The sequence below is a fragment of the Sardina pilchardus genome, chromosome 23 (assembly GCF_963854185.1).
Source record: "Sardina pilchardus chromosome 23, fSarPil1.1, whole genome shotgun sequence".
NCBI classification, from domain to species: Eukaryota; Metazoa; Chordata; class Actinopteri; order Clupeiformes; family Clupeidae; genus Sardina; species Sardina pilchardus.
The window spans coordinates 25,976,246-25,991,054 of NC_085016.1; the positions used below are offsets into that span (position 1 = coordinate 25,976,246).

Sequence of the window (14,809 nt, forward strand, 5' to 3'; positions counted from 1 at the left end):
AAACCGTTACACACTTTTCCCCAAAGACATTAATTATTCAACGCCTCATTTATTTTTCATAGACTCATTTATTATTCATACCCCCTATTGATCCACTCTCATTTTTTTATTTTTTCAACAGGTGACCCGTCAAAAAGTTGTCAAAAGTTGACCTTAATTACTCAGACGCTCATTTATTAGTCAATAACTCATTTATTATTCATCTATTTCATTGATTACCTGTCATTTTTGATGCATTAAGTGGTCAGGTGACCTGTCAAAAAGTTGTCAAAAGTTGACATATTATCGATTAAATGTCAATTTTTGATGACTTAAGTGCTCATTATCGATTAACTGTCAAGTTTGAGAACAGTTGTGTTCTATATCTCTCTAATGGGGCACCCAATGTAGGGGTTTGAAAAAAATCTGCAATTTTTCTTCTGATTTCACAAGATTGAAACAAAGTGTATCAACACATAGCCTACGGCTTACGAATAGGTAGCAATCATCATTCACAGAAAATGTGTCTTTAGCTTGAAAACTTTTTTAGATAATGACATCAACTTTGCTGCAGATTTAGATGATCGGGTGCCAATGTGCCACAAATCAGAAGGGGGGTAGCCTACCATGTTCAAAAAAGTTTTTTGAATTTAAATGGTTGCTCTTTAGGTGGTACAATTTTGAAGGAAATCTGAGATGGTCAAGCAGAAGGCATTTGTTGAATTGAGGTGGAATGACCCAATAGAAACACTAGAGTGCAGCAGAATCCCTTCTGCTACAGAATCCCTCCATCCCTTTGCCACGTTTCTTACTGTAATGCAGTGGCTGAGAAAGTGGCTGATAGGTGGGCCAGAGAAGCTAACCACGGCCTCACCACATGTGTGATTATTCAGTATGGCAGAGCAATACTAGATGAACCTCACATAGACAAGTTTCAAGTTGGCATTCATAACATTCTGTTATAGGCTATTAATTTGTTTTTATAATGTAATATCTACAGTCAATACATTCAGTCTATATGCAGCTCTGATGATATTGCACAAATGTGACATATTCAATGGAGATTAGGCTATGACTTAATTTTGAGCTCCCTTGCAAAGCTAAATAGCAGCCCAGACTAATGCAAAGAAACCATAAGCTTATTGGTCCTATACAAACTTGTATAATATTCATCAATATAACATCTGTGAGTGGGTGGGCCAGCTGTCAATCTGCTTTTGTACACTTGTGACTGCTGTACAGTAATGTGTCTTAAATGTAGAGGTATTGGACTTTTGCCTAAAACATCTTCTTTGCTTACTACCAGCCTAGATTCTTCTTTTACAAACACCAACAACAGCCAATAGTTGACACAGCTGAGAAGCTAGGGAGTTTACTGATGTATTTTGGTAATATGTTTGCCAATATTGTGCTGTAAAGCCATTTTTTGCTATCCAAACCTCTGGCCCAGATATCAAAGCTACACAGTGGATACATTTAAGCAGCAGACAAGTACATGTTCTAATATTAAACACTTGTTTAGTATTAGAACACTTAAATGTATCATACTTAACACTTATACTGTATCTTCCTCAAATTCTAGCAGTCACCTTATTAGTGACGATGATGTCATTTCCGCTGCTTTTTGCTACTTTCCAGTAAGTTACAATGAAACGGACTTCCCCCTCAGCATTGTACGTCTGTGTGCATGCGTCTGTATGTCTTTTGTGTGGAACACAAAGCTCTTGAGTAATGTTGAGTGTTAGCTACCGGCATCAATGTGACCTAAAGTGAGCTCTCTGACTAGGACTGGACGCTCGATGTGAAGGTTAGACGCTTTCAGTTATTGTCTATTTTTGCTGTCATGATGACTTGTCACTGATATTACTTATGATAGCACTCAGTTGTCTGTACTTATGACAGACATCAATGATAGACATCTTGTCTACAACTCACTCTGTCTATGTCGTTCAGCTGTGTTTGTTTGCATCTGGGTCATTCCGTGTCAAATCAGATAAGGTTGTGCTGCACCATCTTAGACCTTGTTCAAACTTTATCTATAGTCTACATCAAGAATGGGTAGCCTACCAAAAACCAATGCCAGTAAAATATTTATTTTCAAACCCTATGTCTTTATATTATTTTCAGCCCTTGAAATTACTCCAGTTTTACAGCTCGAAAAACAGATTTTCTGGGGAACAATGCTTGAGAATTAATAGTGAACATTATTATTCCGAGGCAGCCCAAACTTTGTAAGGTGGAAGACAAACATGTTTTCCTTGTATTTCAACCATTTCCATAAGATTAAAATAGTATGTGAGGTGGCTAGTTGGCACTTGAAAATCTATGTGTAAGTAGCTCAGTGTATGGGCATATGGGGTGTACAAAGTGACAGTGTTGTACCATAAATAAATGGGTCAAAAATCATAGTCTTGGCTCAGGGATAAGAATGAAGCGTACAGTATGTAAGTGTAAGTAAGTGTATTTATATGAATGAAACATGGTACATCATTGGTACCTTATACATTAAATGAGTATTAAAGGGATATTCCACCATTTGGAGAATTAAGCTCATTTTACACCTCCCCTTGAGCAAAACAATTGATATTTATACCCTTTTCCCGTTCATCCAGCCGTTCTGTGAGTCTGGCAACACAACCTTTAGCTACAGTCTAGCATAGATCATTGAATCGGTTTAGACCATTAGCATCTCGCCTGCTAACATCACGCTTAAAAGTGACTAAGCTTTCCAGGCATTGTCTCTCACTTGTTTTCAAGTTAGAAAGTGCAACAAGACAAACTGAAAATGAAACCTGCGATTTTCTAGGCTGATTTGACATGGAACTACACTCTCATTCTGGTGTAATAATCAAGGAACGTTGCAAACGTACTATGGGCACAGTGATATCTAGAGATGCTAATGGTCTAAACCGATTCGATGATCTATGCTAGGTTGGAGCTAAACGTTGTATCGCCAGACTCAGAATGGCTGGATGAACGGGAAAAAGGTGAATATCAATTGTTTTGCTCAAGCGGAGTTGGAAAATGAGCTTTAAGCCCGGCGCCCAACGGACACGCCGTTCAGCGGCGTTCAGCGGTCTGGGCTTGACGCGCAGGATTTAGTTTTCTATCTCTGTGCGGCTGCTGCGCAGCAGACGTTTCCAGTGGGCTTTGCTCCATTGAAAACAATGGAGTTTTCTTGTCGCAGCGAATAGCCCATTATCTGAGCTATTCCCACGCTGATTTTTGTGTTCCTACTAGCTTATCCATTTTAGTCCTATGAACATTAAGAAAAAATGCTATCACACCTTGTGTTATCATTAATATCTTCATGTCCATTTGTTTCAGAGAGGAATTTAACAAAAATGTTAGGTAGAGAAACTTTGAGAAACTTTTCTTGATTTTGTCTGATTTGATATGGAATGACCCATCTGTGTTTTCAGCATTTTGTATCAGTGTATTTAAAATAGTACAGCTCTTCGCAAACATTAGTTAACTTATTTTTTTTCCTTGCAGCATCATGCTTATGTTTCTACCATGGTCAGTACTCAGCCTTTGGTTAATACTGTCTGTTGTTGCAGAGGAGGGTGAGTAGGTGTGATCTAAAAATTTACATACACAAACACACACACACACATCTCTCTCTCTCCCACCCACACGGAAACAGACACACACACACACACACACACACACACACACACACACACACACACACACACACACACACACACGATTTATGGATCCTTTTTTCAAACCAAAATGACACAAAATAAAATATCTACTGTATAGTACCAAACTGGTACCAAAACCTACAGTATCATGCTGCTTGAAAATTGTAGCCTATGTAATTACTGTCTTTACATTCCATATAGAATATGATTGTCAAGAAGACCTCCCGCAACAATGTACTCCTGACATCGATGGGCTGGTAAACAATGACAAATGATACTGATATTTTGATATAGTTGCCTCATGACACATATCAAAGTGATACTGTTTCTTCTACAACTACAGGGATTCAGTGTGTATAACAGTGACAATGGGATTATGAAACTTAACCAATCACATTGCATTGATGAGAAAAATCCATCTCTCCCAGACGGTATGTTGAATTTTCTATAGCACACTGCCCTGTGATGTTACATAGTTTTTCAGTTATAATCATAGAGCCTTAAGAATAGTTCAATTCTCAATCACTTTTTTCTCTCTAATTCTCTCATCTTCCCCAGGCCTTCGGCCTATAAATACCAGTTGTATTGTGGAGAGGCAGAAAAATCTAAATATCAGCTGGGATTCAAGTGGTCTTCCAGGACATGCTCAGTATTCCATTTCCTATCTGTAAGATTCAGCCTTCACACTATATTTTGGTAGTCATGTCATATCAGAGAATCACAGTCTCATTGTCAAATTCAGAGTGCCAGATTTTCAGATGCTAAGATTGAGAATAAAGTTATATTGGTTGACAGTAGGGAGCAATTAGTTCCTTAAGGTAATTTGGCCCTCAGCCATTTTAGAGTTTTGCATATGCGACCTTACAAAGCGTTCGTGAGTGTTAGAGCCGACGGTTCACTTCAGAGGCAGATTTCTCCGTTTTTCTCTTGGCATGACAGGATGAACTCAACTCCTTTGAATGTTTATATTTCAGCAATATGACGTTCAATTCATTAGATATAGGTATCGTTTTGAAGGTTGATTGTGCCCCTTCCTGAAAACGTAATAACTATGATTTTGAAAATTTGGACAATGTGACTGATTTCGCCGTGGAAGGTCACAAATGAGGCAATATCGAACCTTTATGGACATTAGTTTTCTTTGTGAATGAATAATGTATCGTAAATAAATAAAATGTTTTCCTTAAAATACTGGGGTCATAAGTATTGGAACACCTATGTTAACCCTATGTGTTAAAATTCCCATAGAGGCAGGCAGATTTTTATTATTATTATTATTTAAATTATTATTCCAGTTATTTCATGGATCCAGGACACTGTGCACCCTGATTAAATCCTCTTAGCCTTTTGAATTAAAATAGCCCCACATCATTACATACCCTTCACCATACCTAGAGATTGGCATGGTTTTAGTTCAGTTAGCCTATTCATGGGTTTCATCAGGTCACTTTCCACAGGTGTATGAAATCAAGCTCCTTGATTATCAATGCAGTCTGCATGCTTGAATAATACACCTGTGGAACGGGACCTGGTGAAACCCAGGAATTAGCTGGTTTGATTTGCATTGAGCTCAATGTGAGAATGAAACCAGCTAATAGGCTAACTGAAATAAAACCATGCCAATGCAAATGACATATTCCATATTCCAAATTCCAAATATGGCAAATTCCAGTTGAGCTCTACAGACATTCACACCAGTGGCCTGCTGGAGGTCTTACTGTAGGGCTCTAACAGGGCTTCTACTCTACTGTTCCTCCTTGCACAAAGGAACAGATACTGGTCCTGCAACTGGGTAAAGGACCTCCTACCACCCTGTCCAGCTCTCCTGTAGGCTCCAGATACTTGTGTAACACTGACCCAAGCCAAATACAAAACTAGTGAAAAATCAGCCAAGAAGGACATACTGTAGATGGAAAAATTACCAGTTGCCACTACCTGTAGAGCCATTCCTGTTTTGGGGGTCGTCAATTGATTCACAACCATCTCTGTTACAAAATTGGCCAGATCAATATCCCAAAAGTGTGACTGACTTGATGCTATACTCATACAGTATGAACCAATGTTCCTTTAATTTTTTGAGCAGTGTAATTACTTCAAGTTACAGCTTCACAAGACCTGGTTCCAGGCCTCAATTTCGTTTCAAGTGTACCTCGGTGTCTGTGAGCAGTTCCAGATATATGTCTTACTGGCTGAAAGAGAAAACAACATTTAAGCCTTCTAAAGAGGTCAAACATTTGATGGGCCAAAGTATATGGAAACAGTGCCCTTCTAAGTAGATGATGTGCAATGTTGGGCAAAAAAATGAAAATGGGGCGAGGATTGGTGCAATGGATCGGCTGGAGAGTAATCTGTCATCATTATGAGGCTTCATGAATACTCTATAATCTTTTATTAATGTGTTTCTAATATTTTAAGTCTGGATGAATTTAAACAAAGTTCTGGCTAAATCAAGCCTTTTTTACCTCTGAACTCTGTATCAGTACAAGCGCTGACATGGCCCCTCTCTGACAGCTGTGCCCTTTCCCATAGATTTTGCAGTAGTAGTGATGAGGAGATCATTAAGATACACAACAAACATGTCCAAGGCTCATTTCACCACACACTGATTCCAGGCCAGACGGATTATATAACTTTGCTACTCAACGTGTCCTTCCCAGACATATGGTACATTCAGACACAGCATTGGAAAGTCTGTGCTGTTGGTAAGAGATCCCTCTGACTCCTTCTACAACCCTGAGCTTGGAATGTTTCTCGACTTGAGGAATATGTAGTGAATATTAACATGTCAGTCTCTTGCAACTTTTTAACAAAAACAAATACAGTATTTGAACGTTTGTGTGCTCCAGTGAACTGTTTTGCTGCACGTTACTTGTTCTACTTCTGAGAAGGACAGGATTGTGTGTAGGAACTGTTGGGTGCTCTCACATTCTTCATAAATTCTTTGTGTCTTAGAAAAACTGGATCCTCTTCAAGTAAATGTGACAATTCAGTCAAATCAGTTATACCTTGAATGGGATCTGCCTAAAAGTCGATCAACAGAAAACCCTAAATGCTTTGAGTATGAATTGAAGGTCAATGATGAGGTAGGTAGTTATAGTTTAGTATGTGTTTTGCATGTTTATGGGTAACTTTGATGCATTGCAAATGAGTGTGTGTGTGTGTGTCTGTGTGTCTGTGTGTTTGTTTGTTTATGTGTTGTGCTCTGCTCTGATTCTTTTTTATCTTGCACAGGTCAGAAAATTCGATGGCATTCAGCATTATAAAGAGCCAAATTTGGATCCAACCCAGAAGCACAAAATCAAAATTAGAGTAAAGAAGACGAGTTTATGCTGTGATCCTGGAGATACTTGGAGTGACTGGACTGTTATAGGTAAGATGTCCTCTACCACTGGTACAATTCTCAGCTCATCAGAACAGTTATTCTTATATACAGTACTGTACTGTACAACTGTGAATAACTGTATATTGTACTAACTATTCTGATGCATGGAGTTACGTTACATAGCAAAACCAGTGCTCGAAGTGGGCCAGCACTCACCGATAGTGCTGGCATTTCTACATCTTGCTCTAAAGTGTACCTGCACTTTTTCTTGCATAACGGGAGATCATCTAAGTCGCCGGTACTTTTTTCTGTCTTCTCTAAATCAGGTTCCAAATGCCGTCTGGAGCTAATTAAGTAAACTAGGTTTACGTTTTCCAGGAGCGTGGCACTACATGACACTCATCTGTTCCCCCAAACTGTAGCCTCTACTTCTATTGTTTCTATCGTTACAAGGCAGAAAAGAGGCTACAGATTCATCACCACACGTTATCACAAGCTAACCTGTTCTGACAGGCAGTGTCAGCACATCTTAAAATGCCTACCAGTCTAGGACTGTGAATCAAAACACTCCAGCACCGGCCTACGTAACATGTTTAACAACTCTTGCGTGTTAAAGGGGAACGCATCAAATTTAATTAAATATTTGGGAACTGTGTTGCAGTGTGTTCAGAGTCAAGTCCAGAAATGTTACAGTGTTGGATACAATGGTGTCAAATCAAGTCCAAAGAATTTCACCGAGTGCTGGTTACAAAGAAAATTAAATATGAACAGAAACTAGATGTTATTACATACATTTTCAAATTGAAATCGATCCAAATTACATCTCAATCTCAAACTTCAACTCAAAGGCAGAATCAACGATGCAGCCACACCCCCAATATCACGTCCAGCATGCATGCCAAGGCGCAAAAAGCACACGCGTGTTGAACTGCTGCGTCAACACATTTTAGGTTGCAGCCAGTTAAAAAATACACATCAACTGACTGAAATCTAAACCCCTCTAGTTAGTCTAAAATCACGGGTGTGAAGTGTTTTGTTGTTTATTCACGTCAATAGCCTAACACTAATTTAGCCTACTCAACTTAAACAGTAAAAACATGATCTAGTTAGATTACAGTCCAAAATGACTTTAAGGCTTAAAATGCACATTAATTAGACCTACTTAATCCATGAACACTAACCTTGGGTCTCTACAGAGTGTACGCAAACATTCGAATTGTCATTCTGTGTTGTTTCACTATGTTTACATATGTTTAACATTTCTTTTGTTTACAACCTCATGGTTGAAACCGTTTCAAAATAAAAATGTCTTTTAAAATAAAAGCCCCCTGAAACAGAATAGGAAAAGGCCAAAAAAAATAAATAACATAAGGAATGCAATTTCACTGCATTCTTTACAATAGTAATCATATGCATGTGACAAATAAATATCCATGTATCCTTTTATCCTTGTATGCATTAATACTGTAGTAATATTTCTTTCAAAAAATCGAAAATCTAATCAAATCGGGACTTAAAAATAAAAAAAAAATTAAAAATTAAATCGAGGATTTGGAGAATCGTGACACCCCTATGCCGTGAAAATAAAATAAAATGTGGTGCATTTCTAAACAGGTAGGAGGGATAACTATATTCTGTGGCGCAGTAATATCATCACTCTTGCACTTTCAGTTTCACTTTGGAGTGAGGATATTACTGCGCCGAGTCTTAAGTGCTTCCAATTGTTATTCCGCCATACAACATAGTATCCCTCTTACCTGCTTAGAAATGCACCACGTTTTATTTTGTCTCACCATACTTTGGTTATGTGACTACTCGTGTAACTGTATTTTAATAGGGAAAACAGGGGGTGTTTGGTCGCTTCTAACTTCATCTCTGTTTGGATCCTAATGAATGAACTGGGCTATAGCTAACTGCTATCAAAGTAGCGCCACGCACCAGAGCCAATGAGTGCACGCATTAAAACGTGAGAGGTATGTAATCAACTCGTCTTAGTTAAGGGAATAAAATAGTTTAATATGAAAAAACGGTGAAGTGATCCTTTAACTTGCCATTGTTCCTAGACCTGGAAATGAATCGTCTTACCAATTGCAATTCAATATTTTCAACCATTGGTTTGGGCATTTTGTTCCCTTTATTTTCTTTCAGAAGTACATCAGAATGCTTTATTTATTTACTGTACAAGTTAAAATCCCCAAAATTGCAGATATCGATACATTGTACGAATAATGTATGAATGATGAGTACCGGCACCTTTTTTTTCTTCACTTCAAGCACTGAGCTAAACAAACATGGCAGTACAGTGTATGATACACAGTGCAAGGTTATTGAGCATATGCACTGGAGCAGATTTAACAGCTGCTTACATATACTGTCATTCAAATGAGCCTGTGAAACATGTATGTGCCCCAGCTGAATGCATATTTCTGTTCTTGAGCTGAAGTGCACTATCATTGCTTTAAGTGCTCCCTCATATTTGTTTATTAGATTTGCACAAATCCGCAGACATCCCATTAGACATCCATATTGGGGTGATCATTGCTATTGCTCTTGGACTTCCCATGATCCTCTTGGCTATATTGCTTCTCTGCAAATTCCAAAGGTAGGTAGAAAGAAGATCTAGCTTATCTATCTGCTTGATGAACTGCAAAAATGTAGTTGCATACTTCTCTAGACCTAATTGTAATTATACAAGTGTATATATGACAAATTATAATGTTGTTGGTTTGAAGAAATAAAGTAGGCCTAACATCTTAAGAGGAAATGGCATTGTGTAGATATTGCGAGACAGCACTTCTGTGAAAAATGTCCAACACGGAACTGTGGTTTCACCTCCACATTATGCATCCTGAAACCAGACCAGCTCTCAGTTTCACACAGACATGTTGTTATCGTCAGTCACTGAGATTCTTCACTGTAACCTTCCTTATGAAGCATAGTTAGTACAATTGTGAGATAACATGAGTGGAGAACTTGAAAGAGAAAGGGTAAGAATGAGTGGCTAATTAGCTATTAGCTCTTATGTACTGTACTTCATATTCATTAACGCAACACAATGTTGTACTTTTGCCTTAAAATGACGCCTTCAAACTCATTTGCTGATGTGCATCTAGATCACATGTTATTGCGGTATGTTACATGGTTGATTGAAAGCTTGCCATTCTTTTCATGAAAAGACACTTAAATGGATATAAGTGTGCAGAAAAAATGTTTTTTTTTTTTTTTATTACACATTTTCACACAAAAAATATGTGCGTGCGAGTATGCTGTTTTGAGTCCCCAAAATAGTGCTGCTTGCATTTTATACATTGTAGATGCCATTACAGAACAGAAACTTGCAGGCAGAAAAGAAAAACATCTGTGTATTAGCGTGCTTTGTTTTGTTTTGGCAGGGTTTTTGATAAAATGTTCCCACCAATCCCAGGCCCATCCATCAAGATTAAAGGCCTGCTTGAGAAAGACATCACATCTCAGGTAACTTACAGCATCTCTGATCTCCTTCCACAACCGCTTTACAACTGTGCCTGTTTGACCACCAGTATCATTAACCACTACAAACCAGTCTTGTGTAAGTTAGAAGACTCACAGCATACCCAAGGTGCATGCGACTGTGGCATAGCATTGAGGGGCAGATTTATGTACTTTTGAGAAACGCAGCGTTATCCCTTTTATGCAGGGCTGCAAACTCTCACGCAATGGCCGTGAGATTCACTCATTTGATTGGCTTCACACAGTCTCATGCCTCACCCCTGATGGCACATGCTGAGGTGTCAACCCGGTCAGTCAAATAATGTCACGTGACCAGACGTCCTCTTTCCACCTGTCATGTCTTCATGTATTTGAGACCTAAAAAATGCATCCGGACAGAATTCCAAAATTGTCCTTGATTTTGTTCTACCTTAGCAGGGGCATCACCAGACCCTGTATACTGGTGCCCGAGCACTGAACTGCTGTGTCAGAGTAAAATCTCAAGTCCAGGTTCAACGAAATTGCTCGCAGAGTACTCATCACACCGATATCACACAACATATCATGCGAACCAGCGAAATCTAAGTCTCCTAATAATATTAGCAGCAAGTTGCTGTGATAAATGGTTAATTTATCTGAATTCTGCACACAGCTCGGTACACCCATTACTCTTGGTGAAATACACTATAGAGAATGGGAACGGAAGTCAGCGGCGCAATGCATTCTGGAACAAAAAGGGCGTTTTCCTCCATTACGTGAGGCTGCGGCACGAATTATAAACAAGAAACCTATGGTATTTCGAACAAGATCGGCTAGCCAAAACAATAACACTAGATGAAAACATTTAGGCTACTATGCTAAAAACTACTAGTAGAAGTAGTAATGGACCGTACAGAGACTAGCTCCTGCCGGACGCGAGGAAACGTTATATGGAAAAGATATATTTGATCAGTAACATGGATCCCAATGACATACCGTCTGGAGAGTGGACAGGAAATCCTGAAAGCAATAAAAAGACACTCCGTTGTTAATTGTTTTACCTGACGATCGTGGGCACGGACGTTACATCCAACAACACAACAGGTTCGTCCCAACAAGAACTCTGATGTTGGACGAAAACATATCTAAACTTGTAGTAGAACTACAAAAACACGTACAGCCTCAAGCACTGATTAATGGTTTTATGTTTGTCATATTTTTTATCATGTTTTATCTGTTTATATGTCAGGGCTCCCTTGTAAAAGAGACTAAAGGTCTCAATGGGACTTCACCTGGTTAAATAAAGGTCAAATAAAAAAAAAATAAAAAAATGTGTGAAAAACAGTGTTAGAAACAGCGAGTTAGCGATGTTTTACAATGATACAGCATTGGCAGCAGCGTACAAGTGGCCTCACATGTATCCCAGACGCCACCGCGGCGCAACCTCGAACACGTCCGCCACGTCACATTCCCATTCTCTATATTGCCAAAAGTATTGGGTCACCTGCCTTGACCCCCACATGAACTTCAGTCACATCCTATTCTTAACCCATAGGGTTTATTATGACGTTGGTCCTCTTTGCAGCTATATCAGCTTCAACTCTTCTGAAGGAATATTGGGAATATTTCCAATTCCCAAAAGTGCAAAAGTGTTCTACTACTGACCTCTGTCCGATTGATCACATCGCATACAGTTAAGACGTGGTGTCAGAAAAGGACTGGATGCAGGTCTTGAAATGTAAATTAAGCTAAATCTGTGAAATGAGAAATTGAAGGAGAAAAAAAGCATGAAACTATGAGAATGGTTTTTCAATCAAACTGTGATCTGGACTGTCATGGTCTGTGGACAAAAACAGTGTCAACAATTGTGCAGTGTATTGATGTCTACAAAAGAGTCAAAACACAAGAGAATCCTAGTGATGTATGCTGTGGAAAGCTGCATACACTCTGTGCACAGCCATGAACACAGACATTAATTTCACAGGTTGTTGCCACACTGTATTATTGTGAAACTATAGATGCAACAAAATATTTTTTAAAAAGTCTTTTGGACTTTCTCCCCTTCCTGTCCTTGTAGTTCGTTAGAGAAGTAACACAGTGTCCAATAAATATTATCTCATTCAGACTAACAGTAAGGTCACTCAGGGACTTTTTTCAGTACATTTTCAGGAATATTATTTTCATTAACTCATATAACTTTTGAGAAATGTTGCAATAAAAATCTTCTCTGTGTGCCTCACTTTATAATGTGTATTGAAACAAGAACTCTGATGTTGGACGAAAACATATCTAAACTTAGTAGAACTACAAAAACACGTACAGCCTCAAGCACTGATTAATGGTTTTATATCAAACATTTCTACATTCTTGGGTGTAAAATGTTGGCTAAGTTTGTTAAACATTCATACTTGTTTTTGCTTATTGCCCAATAGATCCTGTCTCACAAATGTGTGGAAGAGGTCACTGAGGTGGAAGTAAAGGAGAATGAGGAGGAAGAGGAGCACTGGTGAGAAGGTGCTGCGTGTGCCACTAAAAGGTGGGGCAGTTTTTCCAGAGAAGGACAACAGTATAGTTGACAGAGCGGAACTGCTTTGGACAATGAGCAAAGTCTTTTCAACCTTTGCATGTACGTTCCTCATTCCTTTTCCTCCATTTTGAGGATCTTACTGAAGACTGCAAACTGGGCTGTTTTTTGTGCTGTCTTTGACAACTTTTATCTTCTATGTTGTATTTGTCAATTGTACATTTACTCTGGAGGAGCTCGCAATACCAGTAACATTTCAGCATGTGTGCCTGTGCATTGTTGATATGGATGATATGAGATACTGTGAAGTAAATCTTGTTCTACTTCAAAATGAGTCCGAATATTTTGTATTTACATTTGAATTGCTGAATTTGAGCAATAGTATTGAGGAGCACAATTTTTGAATAATATATTTGGAAATTTAATTCATTAGTTTGGAACTAAATCCCAGTGAACTGACTAATATTTTGAAATTGAATTAATTTGCTCTGATATGTAAATGATCCTCACTGAAATTCCCACTCTATGAACTTCCACATTCAGTTCTCACTTTCAAGTCTTCTGAAATGCTATAGGGCCATATCCATTGAAAGAAATGAGACCTGGGGCCCGTTGCACAAAAGCAGAATTAAGACATCCGGGATAAGTTACTGAGCCGCGATCACTGAATCCTAAACAAGAGCATACCGGCTGAATTGGTTGCACAAAGACCAATCCAGGATGAGCAGACACGGATTCATCAAGCCAGGTGTAAGTTATCCGGTGTATGTGCGCGTTCTCGTTTCTCCCCCAATAACTCGCGGTTGGAATAAAAAAGACGCGAAAAATAGCGTCTTGCACACAAAGTAAACAACCGATTTTGATATAGACTAACAACGAGGTAAAGTTTTACTTTTTTGGATGGGGGATCATGATTATTTCTGTTACATAGCGGGAGTAGGTGTGGCAGATCAACTGAATGCAAATGTACGTATGCACCCACGTGTGTGAGAGCTTCCTTGTCTCGGCACGCAACGTCATTAGGAAGCGCTTTGCCACCGCAAAGATGCACAAAGTATCTTAATTTGTCTTAAAAGCCGAATTAGTTCAAAACACCTTCGAAAAATGTCCCCTCCACTTCCAATCAACTACTACAGCAGCCTATTCATCAAACATCTGTCAAAAAAGAAGCAAACAACGAGTAGGCTATGTTATTAATTATAAGGCCACCATAATTTAAATGACATCCATATGGTATTAGGCAGACATTCTGCTGTGTTTTGCGAGTAGATGCATGTTGCAAATAATATATAAATGGAATCTACAGCTCTTTACAAAATATCACGTGGAGGTCTCATTTGAATGACAGCTAGCTGAACCAATCAGATAATGTAATTACCATTAGAATCAACTTATCTTGGCTGTGAGCCTGGTCAGGAGCAGGCTAGCTCCACAGAATAAATCGCCATGGTAACTTATACCATAACATATCCTGCTGCCCCCTATCCCGCTTTTGTGCAACTGGATCACGGATAAATTGAGCCAGGATAACCAAGATATCCCGGGTTAATCCCTTATCCTAGTTTTGTGCAATAGGCCCCTGGTTTCATGGGGCCGGGGTGGTTTGTTTGTGTTTACTTTAGACGAAACATCCCAACATTCTGGAAACTTCTACGGGGCTGAATACTTACAAAGTACTTAAGTGTGGCCCTGAAATACTCCAGCAGTAGTGCAATATGCAAACGAAGCATGAATGGAGTGTGTGGGGAAGACAACAAGCACATTTTTTAAACCCAGCATGGCAGACATCAGTTACAGCTAAATTGATTACAGGTTGGGCTGACTTGTTGAGTTTACGTAGGTAGTCTACACTGAATAAACAAATGTTAACCAAATGTAGGCCTTTAG

The 14,809-nt window shown here is 38.9% G+C and overlaps 1 protein-coding gene across 3 annotated transcripts; it reads left to right on the top strand.

The window, feature by feature from the left end:
- Nucleotides 1-1,634: 1,634 nt before the first annotated feature.
- On the top strand, nt 1,635-13,247 carry LOC134071169 (uncharacterized). 3 transcript variants are annotated; one of them, XM_062527789.1, is made up of 12 exons: nt 1,664-1,786; nt 2,911-2,966; nt 3,475-3,545; nt 3,831-3,886; nt 3,973-4,060; nt 4,188-4,296; nt 6,141-6,331; nt 6,582-6,712; nt 6,861-6,999; nt 9,439-9,553; nt 10,344-10,425; nt 12,831-13,247. In XM_062527789.1, the coding sequence occupies exons 3-12, from the start codon at nt 3,479-3,481 to the stop codon at nt 12,906-12,908; spliced, it is 1,056 nt and encodes a 351-aa protein (XP_062383773.1). In that variant the 5' UTR covers nt 1,664-1,786; nt 2,911-2,966; nt 3,475-3,478; the 3' UTR covers nt 12,909-13,247. The 3 variants fall into 3 exon arrangements, with proteins under 3 accessions (XP_062383772.1, XP_062383774.1, XP_062383773.1); XM_062527788.1 differs by lacking the exon at nt 2,911-2,966 and having other exon boundaries at nt 1,635-1,786; XM_062527790.1 differs by lacking the exon at nt 2,911-2,966 and having other exon boundaries at nt 1,635-1,786; nt 6,159-6,331.
- Nucleotides 13,248-14,809: the final 1,562 nt, after the last annotated feature.